Source organism: Oncorhynchus nerka, linkage group LG9b, assembly GCF_034236695.1.
Source record: "Oncorhynchus nerka isolate Pitt River linkage group LG9b, Oner_Uvic_2.0, whole genome shotgun sequence".
NCBI classification, from domain to species: domain Eukaryota; kingdom Metazoa; phylum Chordata; class Actinopteri; order Salmoniformes; family Salmonidae; genus Oncorhynchus; species Oncorhynchus nerka.
The window spans coordinates 23,273,520-23,301,478 of NC_088424.1; the positions used below are offsets into that span (position 1 = coordinate 23,273,520).

General features: G+C 41.4%; 1 protein-coding gene across 4 annotated transcripts in view; it reads right to left on the minus strand.

The window, feature by feature from the left end:
- LOC115114460 (catenin delta-2-like) overlaps nt 1–24,988 on the minus strand; it is a 155,983-nt gene extending 130,995 nt beyond the window's left edge. For 2 of the 4 annotated variants that reach the window (XM_065013445.1, XM_065013444.1), the window contains exons 1-2: nt 24,762–24,987; nt 2,451–2,584 (exon numbers count right to left, since the gene is read on the minus strand). In XM_065013445.1, the coding sequence (XP_064869517.1) occupies nt 2,451–2,579 (129 nt within the window). In that variant the 5' untranslated portion in view covers nt 2,580–2,584; nt 24,762–24,987. Of the gene's footprint in view, nt 1–2,450; nt 2,585–24,761 lie in introns of all 4 variants that reach the window. The other 2 variants (XM_065013443.1, XM_065013446.1) reach the window with 2 other exon arrangements.
- Between the last annotated feature and the right edge of the window lie 2,971 nt (nt 24,989–27,959).

A 27,959-nucleotide genomic window follows, 5' to 3' on the forward strand; every position in this document is an offset into this window, starting at 1 on the left:
GTAGCTGTTAATGCGAGGTTAGTGAAATGCTTGTGTTCCTAGCTCCAACAGTGCAGTAGTATCTAACAATTCACAACAATACACACAAATCTAAAAGTGAAATAATGGAATAAAGACGAGCAATATAGGAGTGGCATTGACTAAAATACAGTAGAATAGAATACAGTATATACATATGAGATGAGTAAAGCAGTATGTAAACATTACTTAAAGTGACTAGTGTTCCATTATTAAAGTGTCCAGTGATTCCATGTTTATGTATATAGGTCAGCAGCCTCTAAGGTGCAGGGTTGAGTAGCCGGGTGGTAGCTGGCTGGCTAGTGATGGCTATTTAACAGTCTGATGGCCTTGAGATAGAAGCTGTTTTTCAGTCTCTCGATCCCAGCTTTGATGCACGTGTACTGACCTCACCTTCTGGATGATAGCAGGGTGAATAGGCCACGGCTCAAGGGCCCTGCGGTTGCGGGCGATGATACAGTCCGACAGGGTGCTCTCAATTGTGCATCTGTAAAAGTTTCTGAGGGTCTTAGAGGCCAAGCCAAATTTCTTCAGCCTTCTGAGGTTGAAGACTTCACCACACTGTCTGTGTGGGTGGACAATTCAGATTATCAGTGATGTGTACACAGAGGAACTTTAAGCTTTCCACCTTCTCTATTGTGGTCCCGTCGATGTGGATAGGGGCATGCTCCCTCTGCTGTTTCCTTAAGTCCACGATCAGGTCCTTCATTTTGTTGACGTTGAGGGAGAGGTTATTTTCCTGGCACCAGTCCACCAGGGCCCTCACCTTCTCCTTGTAGGCTGTCTCGTCATTGTTGGTAATCAGGCCTACTACTGTTGGAGGTGTGATTGGCCACACAGTCATGGGTGAACAGGGAGTACAGGAGGGGGCTGAGCACCTTTGCACCTTTGTGGGGCCCCTGTGTTGAAGATCAGCGAAGTAGAGGTGTTGTTTCCTACCTTCACCACCTGGGGGAGGCCCGTGAGGAAGTCCAGGACCTAGTTGCACATGGAGAGGTTCAGATCCAGGGCCCTGAGCTTAATGATGAGCTTGGAGGGTGCTATGGTGTTAAAGGCTGAGCTATAGTCAATGATCATCATTCTGACATTGGTATTCTTCTTATCCAGATGGGATAAGGCACTGCTCAGTGCAATGGCCGATTGCATCGTCTGTGGATCTATTGATGTCTAAGGTGTCAAGTAAGGAGATGATATGATCCTTAACTAGCCTCTCAAAATTCTTCATGATGACAGAAGTGAGTGCTACAGGGCGATAGTCATTTAGTTCAGTTACTTTTGCTCTTTTGGGTACAGGAACAATGGTGGACATCTGAAGCAAGTGGGGACAGCAGACTGGGATAGGGAGATATTGAATATGTCTGTAAACACTCCAGCCAGCTGGTCTGCACATGCTCTGAGGATGCGGCTAGGGATGCAGCCTGAGAGGGTTAACATGCTTAAATGTCTTACATTGGCCACGAAGATAGCTACATTTCAAAGGAATAGCATAATATTAAAACGGGCCTACACAAAGTCTAGTCTCCCTATAGTCTCACCCGCTAATCAGAGTCAATGTTTACTGTCCTCTGCACCACACACTCACAGAATACAAATGGCACCAATTACTTATGTCTCTATACCTCACTGCACCCTGCAGAACACTGACACTTCGTCCTCAGAGAGCAACACAGAAGGGCTCAAAAGGATTTCAGGCACTGAAGAGGATCTGATGATGAAAAAAGTCATCTGACTGGCAGTAGCAATTCCACCACTTTTCAACCTAAATGTCATTATCTCCAGCACAATACCAGTGTCTACATATGTGAAGACGGCACCATTCTAAATTTTGTCGAAAAAATATGTATAGTTAAAAAGTTATTGCGGATGACATCATAAAAAGTTAAAACATTTTAACAACAGTGATTTTCATCACTATGAGACTTAGGGTGGCGAGAGGAGCAAGCAAATACCCTTGTTGCAGAATCTTTAAAATCACTGTTTTTCATACTTTAATCCTACCCTGTGATGTTACAGAGAAGCATTTTTTAGGACTTTTCTTCATATCTTTTTAACGACAGGTCATGGAAGTGCTCATTTTTCACATTATATAAAAACTGGTATGATGCTGGAGATAACGAAAATGAGGTTGAAAAGTGGAGGAATTGCCTGTTCAAGGCTGCATCAACCAAACCAAAAATATACTTCATATTAAGTTGCCATCAGTTAAAGGGGAATTTTACTTTAATGTATATTATTCATTAGTCCATTTCTTATAGTCACACAAAATTGTGCATTCAAATGTCATTAAAGTTTTCACAATATATTGCTTTCAATCTCCTGATGCCTAAAATCATGCAAAAGCTCAAATGTTCCTCTCATTATGACGTGTTTTGCATGGAGGGCCTTGCTCTTACTCTGAAAGTCACCCCTGTATGTTACAGAGTAAAACTTACCTGTTCCTTGACAGAGGCCAGTATAGCTGACGTTGTCTCCGTCTCGGAGACGTCTCCATTAGAGGCATTTAGAACTGGGCTCAGCATTGTGGAGTTCTCAGAGTCAGAGGCTGGTTCTGGAACTGGCATAACTCCTGAAAGGCAAAGGATAATGTTAGGTCAGCATTAACATGGGACATCCTCCACTATAGCATAAAATGCAGAAATTGTTCAGTTATGATATTAATCACTTAACTTTCATGAAACAGTTTGAAGTCTGTTTGACTTTTCTCATGTTGGTTCTTCACAAATCACAACATGATGTGATAGATTGCCATTGGGGGAGAGATCCTCAGCGAAATATATGACTGTATATTGTAGTTTCTCTCATACCGCTCACAATTCCTAACCCTTACTTTCTGTAAGTGGGTACTTTGCCTCGGTAGAAAATCTGGATACAAAGAGATTAATCTGGTTCAATCAGATTGTGAACATAGCTAAGACTTGTAAACTATATCAGTCATATCATAATCTGCTCAGTAATCATCTGGGCAAGAGCATGTACTAATGATTCCTCTGTGTGTGTGTGTGTGTGTGTGTGTGTGTGTGTGTGTGTTTGCGTGCGTGTGGCGTGGCGTGGTGTGGGGTATGTGTAACAATGACTCTACCGTCACCTCGAGCAGAAAGGACCTAAATCTCCAGATAATCCTAATGTAGTGAGAGATCAAATAATGGCCATGACAGCAACACAGATGGCAGCTTCTAAAAGCTGATGAAAGCTTGTCAAAATTGATCCTTCCCATCCAAGTCTCTGTGCGTGTATGGCTGTCACTAGATCCCCCAGTCAGTCGGGTTGAAGGTAAGGGGAAGTCGAGCGTAGCCTGGAAGCAGACTGGATCTAGACTATTCTGGGATGCTGCCAGGCAACAAGCCATGGACACTGCTAACATGGCAGACCAACATCCTTCCCTTGTCATCCATTTTAGTCTCTCTCTCTCTCTCTCCCTCTCTCTCCCACTCACTCACTCTCGAGATCGACCTAGTTCAGTGCTTCCTCTTATCTTCTCCAGTTTATGAGTTCTAACACTGGCCACTTATCTGAGGAATGTCTTCTCTTACCACTGTTTCCTCCCTCCAGGGTCACCACATCTAATGTCATCCTCATCTTTCATTAGCATGGCGCTCTGCCTCAGTTACATACTAGCATTTAGTGCTACACCATGACATTCATAGCAAGGAATTTTTTGAATTACAATAGGATTATCCAAATTGAGTTATTTTTGTAAATAGTGAAAACAAAATGAAACATTTTCCATATCCCAACCAGATGCTCTATTTTGCCATCTGTGCAGACAGAATGGATTGTAAGGAAGTATTAAAATTGATTATATATTATTATTACTATTAAGTCAATATGTCAACTAAACACTGTTAGTATCAAAAAGCTCTTAAATGAAGATGCTGCAGTCCATTCTAGGTTGAACTTCCAGTCTGTGACCAGTTCCTAAGAATTGACCTGTACAACACAGCTTCACCAGTAGCAGCCCAGCAACATCTGTGTCTGTACATATAGACAGGAAGTGAGGGTACAGATGAATTAGGGCCATATTTTGATGTTGAAGTAATCTTAAAATATGAATCTGCCTCTGGTTGATACAATCTGTGATGAAACATCAAGAATAAACCTAATTGCTTTATACTCTTATCAGTCGAAGATAAACAATGCTTTGAAAAAGGCATCAGCATATCTGTATATAATGTATAGTCATCACAATACTGTTGTCCAACTCATTCCAATTCTTTTACTTTTGTCAGACTTCTTTCTGCACAAAGTAAAGCAGTATTGATCGTAAGTTCCAAAGTTGTCAGTCAAAGGAACATTTTACAATGTACTGTATCTCTGTTCATTCAAAGCAAACAAAGATTAATTCCAATTCCCACTGCTTCAGACTGTAAAATCCAAACTTAAACTCTGTACATGATCACAAAGGATTTATGCTTATGGAGTGTATTTGTGTATTTGAAAAAGTGTTCCCTGCTGTCTCATTAAAACTTACTGCACAATTTATTTTGCATTGGTAGTCATCCATGGATCTGTCTAGACACAGGCTCCTGTCAAGATGTCAAAGGAGGCCCATTTAAGTAATAAAAAATAAAAAAGGACAGTAATGGACAGCTAACATGCAGACCACAACGCTCGAGTCACGTGTGCGAGCGTTGCAAAATAAATGTACACATACAGTATATGTCATTCAATCATTGCTCCCATACTTCTCACGCACATCAACGAGCGTCTGCGTAGCCAGGCTCTAAAATAGAACTTGGTTCTATTTGTGACGCTTGACGCGTTGCAAGTCCCGCCTCTGCAATATCTTCATTGGTTTTCAGGAGCATATACCCACGTGATTGAAAAATAAACTGAGGTTCACACTCCAGTCCAGTTGGTGGTGGTAATGCACCTTAAAGTTGGTTGTCAACTGCCATATAAAGTCCAAAGAGGTAGAAGAAGCCCGAAGGAGGAGAGATTACAAAAAACAAACTCAGTTTACCCTTTTAGCTGTGGATTAATTCTCGGAGTAGAGGACCTTGTGCATTTCAGGTAAAATAACAACCCAATGTTTCTATCCTTAGCAACAGCAAACTAGCTAGCTAAATTGCCATAAATGTTTAAAGCTTTTCGACCTGTCCCCAAATTAATATAGTTGGTTCAGAGTTTGTTGCGATATTTCAAATCAAATTATATTGGTCACATAGACGTGTAGCGAAATGCTTGTGTTTCTAGCTCCGACAGTGCAGTAATATCTAACAATTTCACAACATATACCCAAAACACACAAATCTAAGTAAAGGAATGGAATTAAGAATATATAAATATATGGACAAGCAATGTCAGAGTGGCATAGACTAAGATACAGTAGAATAGACTAGAATACAGTTTATACACTTCCGGTCAAAAGTTTTAGAACACCTACTCATTCAAGAGTTTTTCTTTATTTCTACTATTTTCTACATTGCAAAATAATAGTGAAGACATCAAAACTATGAAATAACACATATGGAATCATGTAAGGACCAAAAAAGTGTCAAACAACAAATCAAAATATATTTAATATTTGAGATTCTTCAAATAGCAACCCTTTGCCTTGATGACAGCTTTGCACACTCTTGGCATTCTCTCAACCAGCTTCATGAGGTAGTCACCTGAAATGCATTTCAATTAACAGGTGTGCCTTCTTAAAAAGGTAATTTGTGGAATTTCTTTCCTTCTTCATAATGTGTTTGAGCCAATCAGTTGGGTTGTGACAAAGTAGAGGGGGGGTGTACAGATAGTCTGACCAATCGGAATCCACCCTTGGACTGGGATATGTTCCGGATAGCTTGCGAAAATAATTTAGATGAATACACTGAAACGGTGAATGAGTTCATCAGAAAGTGTATAGGAGATGTCGCACCCACTGTGATTATTAAAACCTACCCTAACCAGAAACCGTGGATAGATGGCATGGTTAACCCTCGCAATGCTGCCGGCACAGACGTCATCCCTAGCCACGTCATTGGAGCATGCGCAGACCAGCTGGCTGGTGTGTTTACTGACATATTCGATCTCTTCCTATCCCAGTCTGCTGTCCCCACATGCTTCAAGACGGCCACCATTGTTCCTGTACCCAAGAAAGCAAAGGTAACTGAACAATATGACTATCACCCCATAGCACTCACCTCTGCCATCATCAAGCTCAACATTAAGGCCCTGGGTCTGAACCCCGCCCTGTGCAACTGGGTCCTGGACTTTCTGACGGGTCACACCCAGGTGGTGAAGGTAGGAAACAACACCTCCACTTCACTGATCCTCAACACTGGGGCCCCACAAGGGTGCGTGAACAGCCCACTCCTGTACTCCCTGTTCACCCATGACTGCGTGGCCAAGCACGCCTCCAACTCAATCATCAAGTTTGCAGACAACACAACAGTAGTAAGCTTGATTGCCAACAATGACGAGACAGGCTACAGGGAGGTGAGGGCTCTGGGAGTGTGGTGCCAGGAAAATAACCTCTCACTCAACGTCAACAAAACAAAGGAGATGATCGTGGACTTCAGGAAAGAGCAGAGGGAGCACCGCCCTATCCACATCGACGGGACAGTAGTGGAGAAGGTGGAAAGTTTTAAGTTCCTCAGCGTACACCACGGACAAACTGAAATGGTCCAACCACACAGACAGCGTGGTGAAGAAGGTGCATTAGCGCCTCTTCAACCTTAGGAGGCTGAAGAAATGTCACCGAAAACACTCAAACACTCACCGCCTGGTAAGGCAGCTGCTCCGCCCACAACCGTAAGGCTCTCCATAGGGTAGTGAGGTCTGCACAACGAATCACCAGGGGCAAACTACCTGCCCTCCAGGACACCTACACCACCCGATGTCACAGGAAGGCCAAAAAGATCATCAAGGACAACAACCACCTGAGCCACTGCCTGTTCACCCCGTTATCATCCAGAAGGTGAGGTCAGTACAGGTGCATCAAAGCTGGAACCGAGAGACTAAAAAACAGCTTCGATCTCAAGGTCATCAGACTGTTAAACAGCCATCACTAACAGAGTGGCTGCTGCAAACATACTGACTCAAATCTCAAGCCATTGGATGTAATAAATATATCACCAGTCACTTAAACAATGTCACTTTATATAATATTTACAGTAGTTTATGTGTCGGGGGGCTGGGGTCAGTTTGTTATATCTGGAGTACTTCTCCTGTCCTATTCGGTGTCCTGTGTGAATCTAAGTGTGCATTCTCTAATTCTCTCCTTCTCTCTTTCTTTCTCTCTCTCGAAGGACCTGAGCCCTAGGACCATGCCCCAGGACTACCTGACATGATGACTCCTTGCTGTCCCCAGTCCACCTGGCCATGCTGCTGTTCCAGTTTCAACTGACCTGAGCCCTAGGACCATGCCGCAGGACTACCTGACATGATGACTCCTTGCTGTCCCCAGTCCACCTGGCCATGCTGCTGCTCCAGTTTCAACTTCCACCTGACTGTGCTGCTGCTCCAGTTTCAACTGTTCTGCCTTATTATTATTCGACCATGCTGGTCATTTATGAACATTTGAACATCTTGGCCATGTTCTGTTATAATCTCCACCCGGCACAGCCAGAAGAGGACTGGCCACCCCACATAGCCTGGTTCCTCTCTAGGTTTCTTCCTAGGTTTTGGCCTTTCTAGGGAGTTTTTCCTAGCCGTGCTTCTACACCTGCATTGCTTGCTGTTTGGGGTTTTAGGCTGGGTTTCTGTACAGCACTTTGAGATATCAGCTGATGTACGAAGGGATATATAAATACATTTGATTTTATTTGATTTGACATACCCTACATTACTCATCTCATATGTATATACTGTACTCTATACCATTTACTGCATCTTGCCTGTGCCACACGGCTATTGCTCATCCATATATTTATATGTACATATTCTTATTCATTCCTTTACACTTGTGTGTATAAGGTAGTTGTTGTGAAATTGTTAGATTACTTGTTAGATATTACTGCACGGTCGGAACTAGAAGCACAAACATTTCACTACACTCACATTAACATCTACTAACTATGTGTATGTGACCAATAAAATATGATTTGAAGGCGAGGTCAGCACAGGTGCATCAAAGCTGCGACCGAGAGACTGAAACACTGCCATCACTAGCACGTTAGCGGCTGCTGCCTATATACATAGACTTGAAATCATTGGCCGCTTGAATAAATGGAACAATAGTCATTTTAATCATGTTTACATATTTTGCATTACTCATCATATATATACACTGTATTCTATTCTACTCTACTGTATCTTTGTCTATGCCGCGCTGACATTACTTGTCCATATATTTATATATTGTTAATTCCATTCCTTTACTTATATTTGTGTGTATTGTTGTGAAATTGTTAGATATTACTTGTTCGATATTACTGCACTGTTGGAGCTAGAAACACAAGCATTTCGCTACACCCGCAATAGCTTCTGCTAAACACGTGTATGTGACCAATAAAACTTGATCTTCCACGGTCTGCATGTTGATAGGTTAGGTTTGATCGCCTACACACCATAGACCTCAACAGCCCAAATGTAAACGGACCAGAGAAGACATCAGCACAAGCTGAAGCAATTAAAAATCTCCCGGAATAATGTTCTCACCAATGAAAAAGTGTAATTATGTGGGACTTGCTGTGATAAAGCAAGCCCCGGTGATTATTAACATGTTCTCTTACAAACTCTGTGCTGATTAGGTTGGAGTGCATTTTTTCCCCTAAATAGAATGCCAGTGTCTGCTTCAATTAATTGACTGGCTAATTTCATTAAACAAACAGATTTTTAAACGGAACAACACATACATAATAGAAAAGCTACCTGGCATTGCCAAACAATTCAATCAATCTCTTCATACATTAATTAAAACACCTGTTTCTTCAATTTACTACCTTAATCATTATTTAATCTTGATTTCGGCAGGGAGACAAACCATCAAACAGGCAAAGCATCAATACAGGACTAAGATCGAATTGTACCACATCGGCTCCGACGCTCGTCGGATGTGGCAGGGCTTGCAAACTATGACAGACTATAAAGGGAAGCACAGCCGAGAGCTGCCCAGTAACACAAGCCTACCAGAAGAGCTAAATAACTTCATGCTCGCTTCGAGGCAAGTAACACTGAAACATGCATGAGACATCAGCTGTTCCGGATGACTGTTGATCACGCTCGCCGCAGCCGATGTGAGTAAGACCTTCAAACAGGTCAACATTCACAAGGCCGCTGGGCCAGATGGATTACCAGGACGTGTACTCCGTGCATGCGCTGACCAACTGGCAAGTGTCTCCACTGACATTTTCAACCTCTCCCTGTCTGAGTCTGTAATACGAACATGTTTCAAGCAGAACACCATAGTCCCTGTGCCCAAGAACACTAAGGTAACCTGCCTAAATGACTACCGACCCGTAGCAATGAAATGCTTTGAAAGGCTAGTCATGGCTCACATCAGCACAATTAACCCAGAAACCCACTCCAATTTGCATACCGCACCATCAGATCCTCAGATGATGCAATCTCTATTGCACTCCACACTGCTCTTTCCCATCTGGATAAAAGGAACACCTATGTGAGAATGCTATTCATTGACTACAGCTCAGCGTTCAACACCATAGTGCCCTCAAAAGTCATCACTAAGCTAATGACCCTGGGACTGAACATCTCCCTCTGCAACTGGATCCTGGACTTCCTGACGGGCCGCCCCCAGGTGGTAAGGGTAGGTAACAACACATCTGCCATGCTGATCCTCAACACGGGGGCCCCTCAGGGGTGCGTGCTCAGTCCCATCCTGTACTCCCTGTTCACTCATAACTGCACGGCCAGGCACGACTCCAACACCATCATTCATTTAGCTGATGACACAACAGTGGTAGGCCTGATCACCGACACAGATGAGACAGCCTATATGGAGGAGGTCAGAGACCTGACCGTGTGGTGCAAAGACAACAACCTCTCCCTCAACGTGATCAAGACAAAGGAGATGATTGTGGACTGCAGAAAAAGAAGGACCGAGCACATGCCCATTCTCATCGACAAACTTCAAGCATTGATAATGCAAGAATGGGCTGCCATCAGTCAGGATGTGGCCCAGAAGTTAATCGACAACATACCAGGGCAGATTGCAGAGGTCTTGAAAAAGAAGGGTCAACATTGCAAATTTGGACTCTTTGCATCAACTTCATGTAATTGTCAATAAAAGTCTTTGACACATATGAAATTCTTGTAATTATACTTCAGTATTCCATAGTAACATCTGACAAAAATGGCAGCAGACTTTGTGACAATTAATATTTGTGTCATTCTCAAACTTTTGGCCACGACTGTACATGTACATAATTACCCCCCGCACATTGACTCTGTACCGGTACCCTCTGTATATAGCCCCGCTGTTGTTATTTACTGCTGCTCTTTAATTATTTGTTATTCTTATTTCATACTTTTTTAGGGATTTTCTTAAAACTGCATTTTTGGTTAAGGACTTGTAAGTAAGCATTTGACTGTTTCAAGAGAGCGCTGCATGACAAGACCAGCAGCAATTACAAAATAAAAGTTAAGAGGCATAGATATGACAATCTAATAGCAATTCGTTGTTATGGACTGTACTGTAGCATTAATATTTTTTTATGGCTTACGTATGTCCTCAAAAATAACTTCACTCCATCTCAATCACTTAGGCATCCAAGGTGCTGTGAAAGAACCTGGGCCCCATTATGACAGAGTGTGCTAAAGTGCCTCATGGGTGGTTCACACCTAATGTCATGCATAAGCTGAGTTCCTGTAAATACTGTGTGCTCCAGTGATGATGATGCTGGAGGGTTAGCTAGTGCTCCAAGGCTTTAACTGCTTGACCAACTGTACTACTACTACTGCTGCTGCAGCTGCTGCTACTACTACTACTTCTGCTACTCTGCAACAGAGAGAGCAGGTCAAGCACGACCACTGACTGTTCATGCATTAATGAACCAAACCAACCCTTGGCTATGTTGAAATTGAAGCCGTTGAGGGCTTAATCACCCAATGTGAGGTTGGGGATGTGAAGCCAGTAGTAGCTACAATAGTTGCATGGCCGGGTTTTCTTCTAGCCCAAGGCTCAGCTTCCCTGCTGAATGTTGACTTTACATGAGACTGTGGTGGCAGCAGAGTCCCTGCATATAATCACGATAACAGAAGAATACCCAATCAACGTTCATTAGATTGGTTGGATCTCTTACTAAAAAGGATATGCATTGTAACCCATATCAACCTTCTTGCATAAACTTCTTTATTATAGGACATGACAACACCATGCCTATCTATCTGCATGTTGAGATATGGTGATCAGTGACATGGCTGTGTCTACACAAGTGGTTGGAGAGAACGTTGCCAGAGATGACCCCTGCTGGTCAGCTGATGACAGGACAGCAGGAAATAGAAGACCAGACCTCGGGGCTGAGTCAGAGTGGGTAGGAGTGAGGTAAGCACAAAGCTGCTAACCTCCCTGTTGCAGTATCCACAGCACTGCCACATCCCCACACACCCTCCAGCCATGCACTGCATTGTACAGTAAATAAACTGACCTTGAAGCAGGGACACATTCGAAATCCACCCTGTTATTGATGGATATGCAGCTCTGCTCACCAAAGTCACTCTGCTCTGTGTTACTGACATGATTCCTTTGAATGTTCTTTTTCACATATGTAGCGTAAAACAGACCCTTATCGCAAAGCAATACCACAACAATCTAATGTTGATGTGCTGTTGTGAGCTGGATGTCATAAACTGAAGGGATTTGGCATGGGCCCTCAGATCCTCAAGAGCTTGTACAGATGCACCATCGAGAGCATCCTGACTGGTTGCATCACCGCCTGGTATGGCGACTGCACTGCCGGTGACCGCAATGCTCTACAGACGGTGGTGTGGATGTCCATCACATCACTGTGGGCGATCTCCAAGCCATTTAGGACATTCATACTAGGCAGTATCTGAGGAAAGCCTGAAATATTGCCAAAAACACCAGTCACCCTAGCCATAGACTATTCTCTCTGCTACCCTCCAGCAGGCGGTACCAGAACATCGGGTCTCAGACCAACAGGCTCAGAGACAGCTTCTTTCCCCAAGCAATAAGACTGCTAAACAGCTAAATTACAGCCGCCCACCCTCTCCCACAGACTATCTGCACGGACTCTATGCTCACTCACAGGTCTCTACCCACACACACCTATACTAACACTCTTGCACACCACACATACACTCACTCACACACACACACATCACGATGCACACACGCTGCTGCTATATTGATTATTATTACCATGACTATTTATCCTTCTACCAGTCACTTTTTAACCCGTTTGCATGTACATACCTACCATAATAACTCCAGTACCCCCTGCACATTGCAATAATGGTTCTGACACTGACCTGTATATAGCTTGCATTCTCATGTTGTTTTTTTTCATATTTCTTGTGTGTTTTCTGACCTATAGTATTACTTTAGATGATGTCCTTTATTTTCTCTCACCTTGATACTGAATAGTGAATACCGCCTTGTTGGGAAAAAGCTTGCAAGTAAGCATTTCACTGTACTGTTTCACAAACAAAAAGGCGTAACGGACCGTACTTAAAAAGATGTTGCATAAAGCTTACTTCATTATTAGATTGTTTTTTTCACTGCATCAGGGACAGCGTACACAGAGGTCTCGGCTTGACATCCTTCATTGTGTAGCTACAATTTTATTTTAATTCATAAAAGCATTTGTAAGGATCAACCGATGAGCAGCAGGTGCTTCTAATCAGGGTTGACACTCATCTGCCAATCAGGGATGTGGCTTTTCTGGTCTACCTGTGTACAAGATAGTCACAAAGAAATACAGAATTGTAGGCTATGGGAGAGGGCACGTAGGGCAATTCATGAATCAATTGGCTTTGGTGTCTGCTCATTTGGATACATTATATCAGTTCATGAGATAGCTTACCACAATGGACATCAGGCTCAGCCGTTCATAAATATATGGGGCTGACTCAAACGATGTGCAAAATCTGATATGGACAGTGTTCTTGTATAACAGTCTAAATTTGGCCTACAGGAAGGAAGTGATTCTTCGTTTAATCTAATTATTAATTTAAACCTCATGGAGATACAGAATTGAATTTATATATACACATGGCTGTACTATACTGTTTTACACCTGCTGTATCCTATGTATGTGACAAATAGACTTTAAAACTTGAACTAAATGGACATTGATCTCTGTATTTTGTCGAGATTGGAGAACATCTAGATCCAAATACACCATTGCAAAAATTCCTTAAATAAAAATGAGCTGTCATTACAAGTGAGTCTTCGTTATAATAATAGGTCCAGCCTTGTTTTAGGACACTGCTGTTGATCTAAATAAGATCTAAAAATATAATCAACATCATGGATTTCTACAGATGTACTGAGTGAGCAGGAGTGTTGCTGAGTGACTTCACCACACAAATGAAAGGTTGTGATCACACTGTAAAGACTCAACAGGTACACTGCCTGAGTGACACCCACACCCTACCATTGATGTTACATGGCTTGGCTATTACAACTTCCAAGTGGGACTTCACACTCGAGACCCCTGCAGTTAGGCCTCTAACCTATGGCCAGATTGGTAGACAATAAGATTTCAGTCATTTCCATGTAAGAGGAGCCATGAGCACCAACATGTGAAGTTCATAGGAACATGTCAAATTGGGTGTCAAATTAAAGCGAAGAGTATAATTTTTAGAAATGAAGGAGTATATACATTTTTCAACAATTTCCATCCTAAAAATGTGGAATACCCTAGCTGACACGGTGAAAAATCTGCTGATGTGCCCTTGAGCAAGGCACTTCACCCTAATTTGTTCCAGGGGCACCGTACTACTATGGCTGACACTGTAAAACAACACATTTCACTGCAGCTATACAGCTAACCTTTTTTACTGAACTATACTGTACTAAACTACACAGTTCTGTGCTCTACTCTTCTGTACTCTTCTGTACTCTACTTTACTTCTACAGTGCTGTACTTAGATGTCAAAACTTGTGAAACATATGATTGGTTCAGATTTGGTCTGGCCAGACCAACCAAATTTGGTCTTGTTTGGGGGCAGAGCTCACTAAAATAATTTCCAGTGTGTAGAATAATACCCAAATATTCAAAGGAGGATATTGCATATTTATATACACCTTTGTGTACGTATTTAGGATACATCACTATGAATTGAATGATATTCATATCCATAATTATGCATTTCTGTGTAGTACAGATCCGAAATTCTGTTACTGGGTGTAAATCCACTTCACTTACTGTAGTTTAATAACCAAAATAGATTTTTTCTAAGTTAATGTGTCATGTCATAGCTGACACCCCATTCGATCCCCATCATTGAATCTTAATTCAGAGCAGATTTGAGACTTTTGAAAAGTAAGACACAAAAAAACTGAAGGAGATTTGACCAACATTCTCTTAATAAATCTGCAGTTCTTCCAGTAAATGTATTTTTGTAAAATGTTCAGTGTAAATTGTTAAAAGTAGTCCTTGTGCATAGAGTTGTATGGTTTGTTAAACGTTGAAATCAATGGTTTTTGTTAAGCATACATTTTAAGTGAAAAATCTGAGTCTCAGTGCAATTTCGTTACCGTGGAATTACTACAGATGTAGAATGAAATTGCAAAAAAAACTAGAATTTATAATCAAGCAGTGGCTACATCCATAATAAATCCGATTTACTTTGAAGGTCCCAAGCAGACATGACGTCAATAGAAAATTCTCTGTGGTAGCATCAAAGCATAAAACTACACTATGGTACTGTTCACGCTTATACATAGGATATCATACAAGCATGATAAGAATATGTATGTTCCATATACTGGATTTTCATCATAAACAACAAAAGAAGACGGTGGTGTGGATGGCCATCACATCACTGTGGGCGATCTCCAAGCCATTTAGGACATTCATACTAGGCAGTATCTGAGGAAAGCAGGTACACATCCCCAACCTCACATTGGGTGATTAAGCCCTCAATGGCTTCAATTTCAACATAGCCAAGGGTTGGTTTGGTTCATTAATGCATGAACAGTCTGTGGTCGTACTTGACCTGCTCTCTCTGTGGCAGAGTAGCAGAAGTAGTAGTAGTAGCAGCAGCTGCAGCAGCAGTAGTAGTAGTACAGTTGGTCAAGCAGTTAAAGCCTTGGAGCACTAGCTAACCCTCCAGCATCATCATCACTGGAGCACACAGTATTTACAGGAACTCAGCTTATGCATGACATTAGGTGTGAACCAGCCATGAGGCACTTTAGCACACTCTGTCATAATGGGGCCCAGGTTCTTTCACAGCACCTTGGATGCCTAAGTGATTGAGATGGAGTGAAGTTATTTTTGAGGACATACGTAAGCCATAAAAAATTGTTGTGTTGATGACATGAAATATGTTGATGACATGACATATGGATGGAGCTCAGTATAAAGAAAGAGAAATCACATCAGACAGATCACACATGAAAAAGTAATGCTTCCTTCCAAACAACTACAGAGGGAAAAGTAGCATACAGCTACTATGTATGCAATAACAATAGATAGTAGAGGTCGACCGATTACGATTTTTCAACGCCGATACCGATTATTGGAGGACCAAAAAAAGCCGCTGCCGATAAATCGGCCAATTTTTATATATATTTGTAATAACAATTACAACAATACTGAATGAGCAATGAACACTTTAATTTTAACTTAATATAATACACTTAATGAACACTTAATATAATACATCAATAAAATCAATTAGGCGGCAGGGTAGCCTAGTGGTTAGAGCTTTGGACTAGTAACCGAAAGGTTGCAAGTTCAAATCCCTGAGCTGACAAGGTACAATTCTGTCATTCTGCCCCTGAACAGGCAGTTAACCCACGTCATTGAAAATAAGAATTTGTTCTCAACTGACTTGCCTAGTTAAATAAAGGTGCAAAAACAAAGTGTTGGAGAAGAAAGTAAAAGTGCAATATGTGCCATGTAAAAAAGCTAATGTTTAAGTTCCTTGCTCAGAACATTTGAAAGTTGGTGGTTCCTTTTAACATGAGTCTTCAATATTCCCATTTAAGAAGTTTTAGGTTGTAGTTATTATAGGAATATATAGGACTATTTCTCTCTATACCATTTGTATTTCATATACCTTTGACTATTGGATGTTCTTATAGGCACTATAGTATTGCCAACCTAATCTCGGGAGTAGATAGGTTTGAAGTCATAAACAGCTTCAAGCATTGCTAAAAGCTGCTGGCAAATGCAGGAAAGTGCTGTTTGAATGAATGTTATGAGCCTGCTGCTGCCTACCACCGCTCAGTCAGACTGCTCTATCAAATATCAAATCATAGACTTAATTATAATATAATAAACACACAGAAATACGAGCCTTAAGTCATTAATATGGTCAAATCCGGAAACTATCTTTTCGAAAACAAAAAGTTTATTCTTTCAGTGAAATATGGAACCGTTCTGTATTTTATGGATGGGTGGAAACCCCAAGTCTAAATATTGCTGTGACATTGCACAACCATCAATGTTATGTCATAATTATGTAAGATTCTGGCAAATTAATTATGTTTTTTGTTAGGAAGAAATGGTCTTCACAGTTAGCAACAAGCCAGGCGGCCCAAACTGTTGCATATACCCTGACTCTGCTTGCACTGAACGCAAGAGAAGTGACACTATTTCCCTTGTTAATATTGCCTGCTAACATTAATTTATTTTAACTAAATATGCAGGTTTAAAAAAATATATACTTGTGTATTGATTTTATGAAAGGCATTGATGTTTACGGTTAGGTACATTGCTGCAACGATTGTGCTTTTTTCGTGAATGCGCTTTTGTAAAATCATCACGCGTTTGGCGAAGTTGAAGTAGGCTGAGATTCGATGATAAATTAACAGCACCGCATTGATTATATACAATGCAGGACAAGCTAGTAAACTAGTAATTGTATCAACCATGTGCAGTTAACTAGTGATTATGTTAAGATTGATTGTTTTCTATAAGATCAGTTTAATGCTTGCTAGCAACTAACCTTGGCTCCTTGCAGCCATAAGGTCATTTTGATGCTGCACTCGCGTAACAGGTTGTCAGCCTGCCACGCCGTCTCCTCGTGGATTGCAATGTAATTGGCGTCCAAAAATGATGATTACCGATTGTTATGAAAACTTGAAATCGTCCCTAATTTATCGTCCATGCCGATTATCTGTCAACCTCTGATAGATAGTCCTCATAGTCCTAATTGTGGTAATGGAAGATGCAGTTAGTTGGGTATTCGCCTGATGTTTTTTAAACTTCATAAATGAAAAACTTATGATAAAAACATACCGTGTTTTTGGTGTGGTCAATATACAAAAACAAATGAGCGCATGATCACTGCTGTCATATTTCATGTGTCAGTGGATTTTATAATCAGAAGTGAAAATGGTATCTGAACACAGCATGTTTCTAAATCCACTCTACTCCACTAATTATAAGAGCCTATAGTCTGGGTTTCTAATGAGGTCATGTTCATCCTGCTTAAAAGCAAAAACTCTAACAGGAAGTACCAGTGACGCGTTCAATAAGGAAGTGGTATGATAAAACGGATGCTACCCTACAGGACTGTTTCGCTAGCAGACTGGAATATGTTCTGGGATTCAACCAATAACATTGAGGAGTTTACTGCATCAGTCACCGGCTTCATTAATAAGTGCATCGACGATGTCGTCCCCACAGTGACCTTACATACAGTACCAGTCATGTTAGGACGTTTTTTCTTTATTTGTACTATTTTCTACATTGTAGAATAACAGTGAAGACATCAAAACTATGAAATAATACATATGGAATCATGTAGTAACTACAAAAAAAAGTGTTAAACAAAGTAGCCACCCTTTGCCTCGATGACAGCTTTGTACACTCTTGGCATTCTCTCTAATTGCTTCATGAGGAATGATTTTCCAACAGTCTTGAAGGAGTTCCCACATATGCTGAGTACTTGTTGGCTGCTTTTCCATCACTCTGTGGGCCAACTCATCCCAAATCATCTCAATTGGGATGAGGTCGGGTGATTATGGAGGCCAGGTCATATGATGCAGCACCATCCCTCTCTTGGTCAAATAGCACTTACACAGCCTGGAGGTGTGTTTTGGGTTATTGTCCTGTTGAAAAACAAATGATAGTCCCACTAAGCGCAAACCAGATGGGATGGCATATCGCTGCAGAATGCTGTGGTAGCCATGCTGGTTAAGTGTGCCTTGAATTCTAATTAAATCAGAGACAGTGTCTCACAAAGACACGGTAGTTGGAACCAAAAATCTCAAATTTGGACTCATCAGACCAAAGAACAGATTTCCACCGGTCTAATGTCCATTGCTTGTGTTTCTTGGCCCAAGCAAGTCTCTTATTCTTATTGATGTCCTTTAGTAGTGGATTCTTTGCAGCAATTCAACCATAAAGGCCTGATTCACCCAGTCTCCTCTGAACAGTTGATGTTGAGATGTGTCTGTTACTTGAACTCTGTAAAGCATTTCTTTGGGCTGCAATTTCTGAGTTGCAATTAACTTCAATGAACTTATCCTGTGCAGCAGAGGTAACTCTGGGTCTTCCTTTCCTGTGGCGGTCCTCATGAAAGCCAGTTTAATCATAGTGCTTGATGGTTTTTGCGACTGCACTTGACTGACCTTCGGATTGACTGACCTTCTTGTCTTAAAGTAACGATGGACTGTCATTTGTCTTTGCTTATTTGAGCCGCTCTTGCCATACAGAGGGTAATGCGTACGGTCCAGTACATCACTGGGGCCAAGCTCCCTGCCATCCCGGACCTCTATACCAGGCGGTGACAGAGGAAGTCAAAGACTGTTCTCTCTGCTACCGCATGTATGTAACCAAAATGACCCTGATCAGCTTCTGATCCAAGCCATAAGTCTGCTAAATAGTTAACCAAATAGCTACCCGGACTATCTGCATTGCTCTACTTTGCACTAACTCTTTGGACTCATCACATACACTGCTGCTTTTGCTTATTATCTATCCTGTTGCCTATTAACTTTACCCCTACATTTGTACATGTCTACCTCAATTACCTCTGTACATCGGTACTGTGCCCCGTGTGTACTGTATAGCCAAGTTATCATTACTCATTGTGTATTTATTCCTTGTGGTTATCTTTCTATTATTTTTCTATTTTTCTCTCTGCATTTTTGGGAAGGGCCTGTAAGTAAGCATTTCACTGTTAGTCGACACCTGTTGCTTATGAAGTATGTGACAAATACATTTTTATTTGATCCTCGTGTAGAAATATGTTGTGAAAATAAAGAGGGAAGATTAGTCCGTGTCAGAGCAGCCTTTGGAGAGGGAGGCTAATGAAAAGAGAGATAAGTCCACACAATGGCTGAACTCATCTTTGATATCCATAGACCTGACTGCACTTCCTACTGCAGGGGTTCCCAAACTTTTTTTCGTCCATGATCCCATTTTGATATCTGAAAATGTTTGCGACCCCAACCACGTGAAAAAAAAATATGCAATTAACAGCCAAAGTTTACTTGGTTTACTTTTTCATTTGGGGCTATGGCAGTCAATTGCAAAACATTCTGACAGTATTTCTGATTGTCTTCTCAACTGTGGGGCTATGACAGTCAATTGCAAATGAATCACTGATGAGATGGGTGTGCTTGATATATGTAGCGTCCAAGCTTCTCAAAGTCAGGGTGCGTGATCAACAGTGCCTCACCTCACTGTCACATCCAACCATAGATCGATATTTGGTTTTAATTCAGACGAGAGCACTGCTGAATCCAGCTTCACACAGATGTGAGCTGGCAAAGGGTACCATGAGTTTTAATGCTCTGAGGGAGATGGCAGGGTATTCCCTTTGAGTCAGGAACCAAAACTCCTCCGTAATAAACTGTGAATGCTTTGTCTGCAGCATTCGGTCACATGACAGCTCGAAAGGCCACACTTGACTGCTGCACTTGAACCATTCCGATTCAAGCGCAACAGTGAAGTGCGGCCTTTTCCCACGATCTAAGGGCACTCTGATTTAATTTTATCTATTAGAATTCAATCATTTTCATTTCAATTTTATTTAGTTTTTGGAAATTCTTCCGCGATCCCATTTTCATATCAGGGGACCCCGCATGGGGTCACGACCCCTAGTTTGGGAACCACTGTCCTACTGGGTGGGTGAGAGAGAGATTGAGAGAGTGAGAGAGTGACCCAGCCCTGTGACACACTCTTGTTTCTCCAACAACCCAAACTGAGATATATATATTTTTTTAAATGAGAGGAAACAAGACCAGGACAGAGTGAACAAACTGTCCGAAAAGGAATAGTGTTCTATACAGTGCAGTATAATAACTGTCTTTTTCACTCCATAATAGACTAGGCTAAATCTACTGCAACTGACACAAACAACCAAAAGTCATCATGGCAACAATTTGGCAACCATTAAGGGGCATTGATTGATTGGGAAAGCAATACAGCGTGGCTTTGAGGCATGACCTACAATATGCCCACTGGGCTTACAGACACTGGTGTAGCGCAGTTTCTCTTGACCCCCACAAAGTCGGAATTTGCCTCCCCTCTCCTTAAAAAAAACATATATTGTTTCTATTTAGAATGCTGGCTGGCAGCAATAATGCATTTACTTGTTCAATAATTAAAGTGGGAAACATTTGCCACTAGGTCTCTGGCAGTCATCATCTTGGTTTTCTGGGAGAGAAGGAGGGCTGGCACTCTCACTAGAGGAACTGTCACTAGAGGAGAAAGAGCAAGGCCACTCTCATTACCGGGCCCAGGCAGTGAGGTCTCTGTCGGGACTGCTAGTGCTAGCTGCTGCATAAATAACCCTACTAGCTTCCACCTGCCATAGTGTTGCGTCATTCGAAGACGAGGTGGTAGCGGATGTGGTTATCTTCTGTAATTTTGCACAAGCTTGATCAGACAAAGCGTTTGTGTGCACCACTTGGTCTTTCCATTTGTTTATCCATCTTGAACAACGCACTCAGTCTCCATCCGAGTCCGACCTGATGAACCTAACTTTTTTTTAAACTTGATAGTTAATTAGATGAGGAGGCCAAGGGGGGCTGTCACCGGCGCCGCTGAGAAATTGGCTAATTAGATACATGACAACTATATTCTCTGTCTGTCTCACCTACTACCATGTAGAATGGACAACATAAACACTTCACTTGCTACATGTGAAAATTATAAAGGAGGGTTACTGTCAAAATGATTTATAAAAAATATTATTATAATAATTAGACATAGGTGTGCGATGACGAGCTTGTGGGCCCCTCCCCTCCAGAGCCGGGTTCCGCTACTCACAGAAAAAGCTGTGTGTCACAATCTGTGACATACATCCAAGCCTGCCACTTAAACTGAGAACACTGCAGACCAAAATACTGACTTATTCGTTTGATAGACAATGTGTCACTGTCTCTCATAACATGACAAACTGTTGTGCATGACACATTTTTTTTTTTTTTTACTAGGCAGGTCAGTTAAGAACAAATTCTTATTTTCAATGACGGCCTAGGAACAGTGGGTTAACTGCCTGTTCAGGGGCAGAACGACAGATTTGTACCTTGTCAGCTCGGGGATTTGAACTTGCAACCTTTTGGTTACTAGTCCAACGCTCTAACCACTAGGCTACCCTGCCGCCCCCATGCTGATTGAGAAAACTCATCTAGTCAGTGCAAGATTTCCTTTGGAGTTTAAATGATCCTTCACAGATAGACCCAGCCAGCCCTACCACTAATCAGCAGTAACACAGATGATACCATGAACAACTACTGGTTACTAACTCTCTTTTTTTAAACCAATCCTAATGTGGTAGATTCCGTGCACATGCAGCACTTTAATAATTAATGATAATAACGGCACTCTGCTAGTCTGAAACGTCAGATTTTTTTTTTACCACTACAGCCAATCATGGGATTGATGACCTAGGCCTATGTCCATTATCTTCCATCAACACAGGGAGGGCTCTGAGGCTGGGGTTGGGGACTGGGAGTTGGGCTGGGGCTGAGACAGACCATGATATCAATCTGCCGCTTGGATGATTGGAATATAGCCACCTGCACTCAGACGACAACTAATTTAACACAATTCCCTTGATGAAAAAAAGCTTATCATACAAGCTCATCAGGTCAAACAAAGGATGATTCAAATTGATAACAAATCGGGTGACACCGCTTTAAGACCCTATCTCCCAGTCAACTATAAGTTGAATGTCTTCCTTGTAATCGAGGATAGCAGAAAGATTCTGTTTGACCACCAATAAATGGGAACAAGCCCAGGAGAGAACAGAAAACTTACCATACTACCACCACAATCTAGTCTCAGGAATCACAGACTTAGGGAACATCAGTACATTGTGGGAGGCAACCCGTCTGTCTAGAGACTAACCACAACCCCTACTCTTGTGGCTTATGTCTCTAACCACTGTAAAAAAATACAATAAAAAACAGAATTGAATAAAACAAATAGGCTGGGAATAGTTGTGGCATTTCATATATCTGTGAGCCTACATTTCAGATATCTGTGAGCCAACATTTCAGATATCTGTGAGCCAACATTTCAGATATCTGTGAGCCAACATTTCAGATATCTGTGAGCCTATATTTCAGATATCTGTGAGCCTACATTTCAGATATCTGTGAGCCTACATTTCAGATATCTGTGAGCCAACATTTCAGATATCTGTGAGCCTACATTTCAGATATCTGTGAGCCTACATTTCAGATATCTGTGAGCCAACATTTCAGATATCTGTGAGCCTACATTTCAGATATCTGTGAGCCTACATTTCAGATATCTGTGAGCCAACATTTCAGATATCTGTGAGCCTACATTTCAGATATCTGTGAGCCTACATTTCAGATATCTGTGAGCCAACATTTCAGATATCTGTGAGCCTACATTTCAGATATCTGTGAGCCTACATTTCAGATATCTGTGAGCCTACATTTCAGATATCTGTGAGCCTACATTTCAGATATCTGTGAGCCTACATTTCAGATATCTGTGAGCCAACATTTCAGATATCTGTGAGCCTACATTTCAGATATCTGTGAGCCTACATTTCAGATATTTGTGAGCCTACATTTCAGATATCTGTGAGCCTACATTTCAGATATCTGTGAGCCAACATTTCAGATATCTGTGAGCCTACATTTCAGAAGTGCAGAGGGATGTCTAGTAGGCTATGTATTAGCCTACACTATAGTGTCTCTACAGTACACCATATATAACGATACCAGAGTTATACTCATTGAGTAGCCTACAGCCAATGAATGGTCTAGCCTCTCCGCACTGACTTGCCTATCTACAGCCTCTGCGATCATTCATCTAGCCAGCCCCTCAAAATCATAAGTCAAATGAAGGCGAGGCAATTGGATGGCAGCTCTTCGGACTTTAGCCCCCATTTTTCTCAATCCCTGAACCAGTAAGATCATGTATCAAATCATCCTGTCCATAACTGAGCCATCTCTAGTAGGCCTATATAAAGAACCCATTGGTAAGTCATGGAATAGGCCAAGGTTTCTGGGATACATATACACTGTATCATTGACGTTGATGACCCAGTGAGAGCCAATAGTCCCTTTTGTTGGTCCTAGGGAAACAAGCATCATAATTGTCTGACCAGAGGATGTGTCCTATTGAATATAAATTGTTTCTATCAGGGACTTATGATTTGAATATGATTTGTCCATAAAATATATCGCATTTTGACTGAGTTTTTTCTCCATTTACACACAAACAAGTCTGCAGAATCTTGAATTATATAAATGTCTAGCCATACCTATAGTCCTGGACTACCATTTATCAATAAATTCATGCATTCAATGATGTGTAATGGTTTCAACATGGCTTATACCTTCAACTTAAAATCACCAGTGTTATTATTCTTGATAGAGCAAAACAAGTGTTTGACAGCTTTTTATTAAGTAGCTACAAACCATGGGCTCAATTTTGGCCCCAAATAAATGGAAACAATTATATATATATGTAGCCTACTTTTTACAGAAAGCAACCCAAACGATGAACATGCTTAGGAAAAACATGACTGTTCTTGCAACATGCATGCCAGGCATTGCAGTCCATACACGATCAAACGCCGAGCATCACATGCAAATAAAAAATTAGGGCATTTTTATATGGAGTTGATCTAACTGCGGTAATGCATCCTATTCAGATAAATAAAAATGATGAAGATAGGCTACCTTTGGTGATGAAAGACCTGTTAGTCGTACAAGACATAACCATGCATAGTCATGGAAACCTAGAATAAGATGCTTATTCATAGGGGGTCATCATCAGCTATGAAAACGAGACATTAATCTCACCATTGTACCTTTTTTTTTTTTTTTTTACATCATTGCATTACAAACAAAAGAATGTCGGTCATCTGCGATCTGCTGTCGACCAGTATATTCTTATAAATATATCGTTGAAATGTAGGTCAACCATAAAGTAATAGTTTCTTCTTGTTTTGCATCCACGCCATTTTCAGTCAATAATCAATGCAACACCCTACATTTAACCCACAATAAAACAAAACATATTACACTTTCGTGTGCTGGAAAAACATCTGTCAGAATAACAAAAGGCAAAAAACAATGAATACAAAGGCAAGCCAGAACCAGCGATTTTTCCTCCCTTCCGAGACGAGTGTCAAATGCATGCTGTTTTGTAATTGTGCGGTGTGCATGGAGTGTATGACAGCTGGAAAAGCAACTGGAATGACATTGCGCTTACTGTAAAATATACCGGAGAACCGCGTTCTTCTCGACTCCCCTCGATTGGTACCCAAAATTCAAACCATGTAAAACATTCCTAACGAAGGGTCCGAAAACATTACGCTCGACGATGGTGTTTGCCGAAAAGACAGCATCCACTGAATGGTCAAGAGAGACCTCTGTAAGTGCGGGCAGGGTAGGGAGACCAATTCGCTGCGGTGTGCAGCAAATAAGGTAGCGGCGCTTGCTCTCTACCATCCTCCCCCGTCTGTAACATCCCCCTTGCTGTCAAACAACATTGTGCAGTTCAGGTACGAGTATAGGCAGCGACACCTGCTGGTGATGCACGGATGAGCATCTCTTTCTCTCCCACATTTCACGGCATCTGTAGACTAGTCTTGGCTACACAGCCATACATACAGTTAATAGGTATAATCTGATCTAACATGGTCTACTCTTCTCTTCTTAATAGTTCTTACTTTGAGCTGAATTTACTAAACTCAATATGTCCGTAAGCTATATCATAGTTATATAGGCTACTTACTGCTTCAATGGAAATTAAAAGTAGGTGTCCATCCATTTAGTCCATAGGACCTATTGATCTTTAAGTGTCCACTGTGCATATGATGTGATCGACAAAGATTACACTTAAAAAAAAAAAAAGTCTAACAAGGGTCTATTTCCCTCTCCACTCTCCTAGGCATCCCTCTATTGTCTCGCTCAACCTAGTTTAGATGACATCATCTGTCCCCCAGGCATAGAGCACCAATATGACTACTGTACAGATGTGGGCCAGTCGCCACCACTTCCTCTTTGTCAAATGGGCACACCACTGAGTCAGACAGCTACATAAGTAGGCCTAATGTTAAAAATATTTGTATTTGGGTTGGGGTGAGTGGATGGAGGTTTTGAAAGTTGATAAAAATTCCTACCACCCACTCGTAATTTAACCCCTGTTGAAATAAATAAATGCATAAATATGCATTACGTGGAGGTTTGCTATTCCTTCTGCACACACTTCCAAGGTGAATGGCCCTGAGGGAGCCTGTTTATAACACAATTCACATAAAGTAGCCAGGAGCACATATTTTGCACCTGTTTTTCTAACAAAAATAAATACTAAAAGGTCATATAAAAAGGAAATTAAAGTTCAAACAATGGTATACACAGGATGCAGGGAAAGCTTTGTGAAACACAATATCATGTTTTAGTATTTTGTGTACACCCCTAAACAGGTGCACATAAATACTAAAGTACATTTTACAGTAAACGATGTTCATCCGTATTGTTGAAGGTACCTATTTTAAGATATAGCGTTGCATAATAATTCAACATGGTGGTAGAAGGCACAGGTTCCCTGGCTGCTGCTCATTGTTTTTATCAGTCGTGTCATCCTGTCCCCAGGGACAATAAGAGCACAGCACACATGATCTCACTCTCTTCTCTCTGGTATCACACACAATGCACCACTCTTATAGCCCAAGAAATACCTGAATAACTTTGCACTGTGTTTTGTTATGGTGTGGAAAAATCCATACTCTGCAGCCACTGCTGCTGAGTTGAAAGGAGATTTGACGGCAAAGGTAGGCTCTACCTTTGATTTATATCTCACTTGAGGTTGCAGTATGTTTATTTTATTTACCTAGGCAAGTCAGTTAAGAACAAATGTGTATGCAAGTATTTATTCAAGAGCAAGATGTATAAACATTTTTTTTTTTTTTAATTCACCAGTCAAATTCCTCCATTTTCATCATCAGCACTTGGGATGCATGGGGAATGTTCAGCCAGTGTCAGAGGAGTAGTTGCATAGTCTCTGGTAAACCTTGAATGAGAAACAACACAGTGAGTGGACTCATTTCAACAATACAGAGTATGTTCCACAATTCATATCCCATAACACAAGTCAAACAATTCAATTGCTCACAAAATAGCATTGTGCCATAATTGCTTTCCTTGGTGAACCTTAGCAACAGAACAGCCCAGTAGACCATGCATGGGGTGGTGAAGTCATGTGAGCATTGCTCCCCCGTGCCCTGGCCTGGGGAGCGTTTACAATGGCACGCTATTCCCTACGTAGTGCACTACTTTTGACCACGGCCCATATAGGTTCTAGTCAAAAGTAGGGCACGCAATAGGGAATAGGGTGCCATTTGGGACGCCAACTGGTAGATGAAACCAGGCTATAATCCCCAGCTGAGCCAGTCTCCCCGGGCTCGGAGGCCTCCCCACAGAGACAACGGCAAAGTCTGAGCCCAAGTGCTTCCATTTTGGATCCATGTCCTTTTTCTGGTCGATATAGAAAACTAATTCGCTCGTGACCTTGAAGAGGAGATTATAGGATGAAAGGCCAGGGATTTAGCCCCCAATGCACATCCCCCCAACCCAAGCACAATCTAACTAAATGTATGAACAAGAGACTAGAGAGAGGGTGTGGGGCACCACTGCTCTATTGAAATGTAGCTCTCCCTTTTACTTAGGCAGCTTGAGTCACATAAGTATATTTTCAATCATTATTCTGACAAATGTGAATGTACAGCTTTTTGACAATGGACACTATTGGTATTTTACAGTGGAGCTCTGCTGTTGTATACAGTGCTACATTCTAGTTTACCAACTCTAGGTTTCCCCAGTGCCCAGCTTGGCAGTAATGTGATGAAATGCTATAATAATTTTAAAACACCTTGGTCATTTAATATGCTGTACTGAAAAGTTATATGACAATATGTTACCATCTAGTGGACTAATTGATTACTGCAGGGATGACTGATCATCCTTCTTTCACTCCACTCAAATTACACTGCTCAAAAAAATAAAGGGAACACTAAAATAACACATCCTAGATCTGAATGAATGAAATATTCGTATTAAATACTTTTTTCTTTACATAGTTGAATGTGCTTGACAACAAAATCACACACAAATTATCAATGGAAATCAAATGTATCAACCCATGGAGGTCTGGATTTGGAGTCACACTCAAAATTAAAGTGGAAAACCAGACTACAGGCTGATCCAACTTTGATGTAATGTCCTTAAAACAAGTCAAAATGAGGCTCAGTAGTGTGTGTGGCCTCCACGTGCCTGTATGACCTCCCTACAACGCCTGGGCATGCTCCTGATGAGGTGGCGGATGGTCTCCTGAGGGATCTCCTCCCAGACCTGGACTAAAGCATCCGCCAACTCCTGGACAGTCTATTGGTGGATGGAGCGAGACATG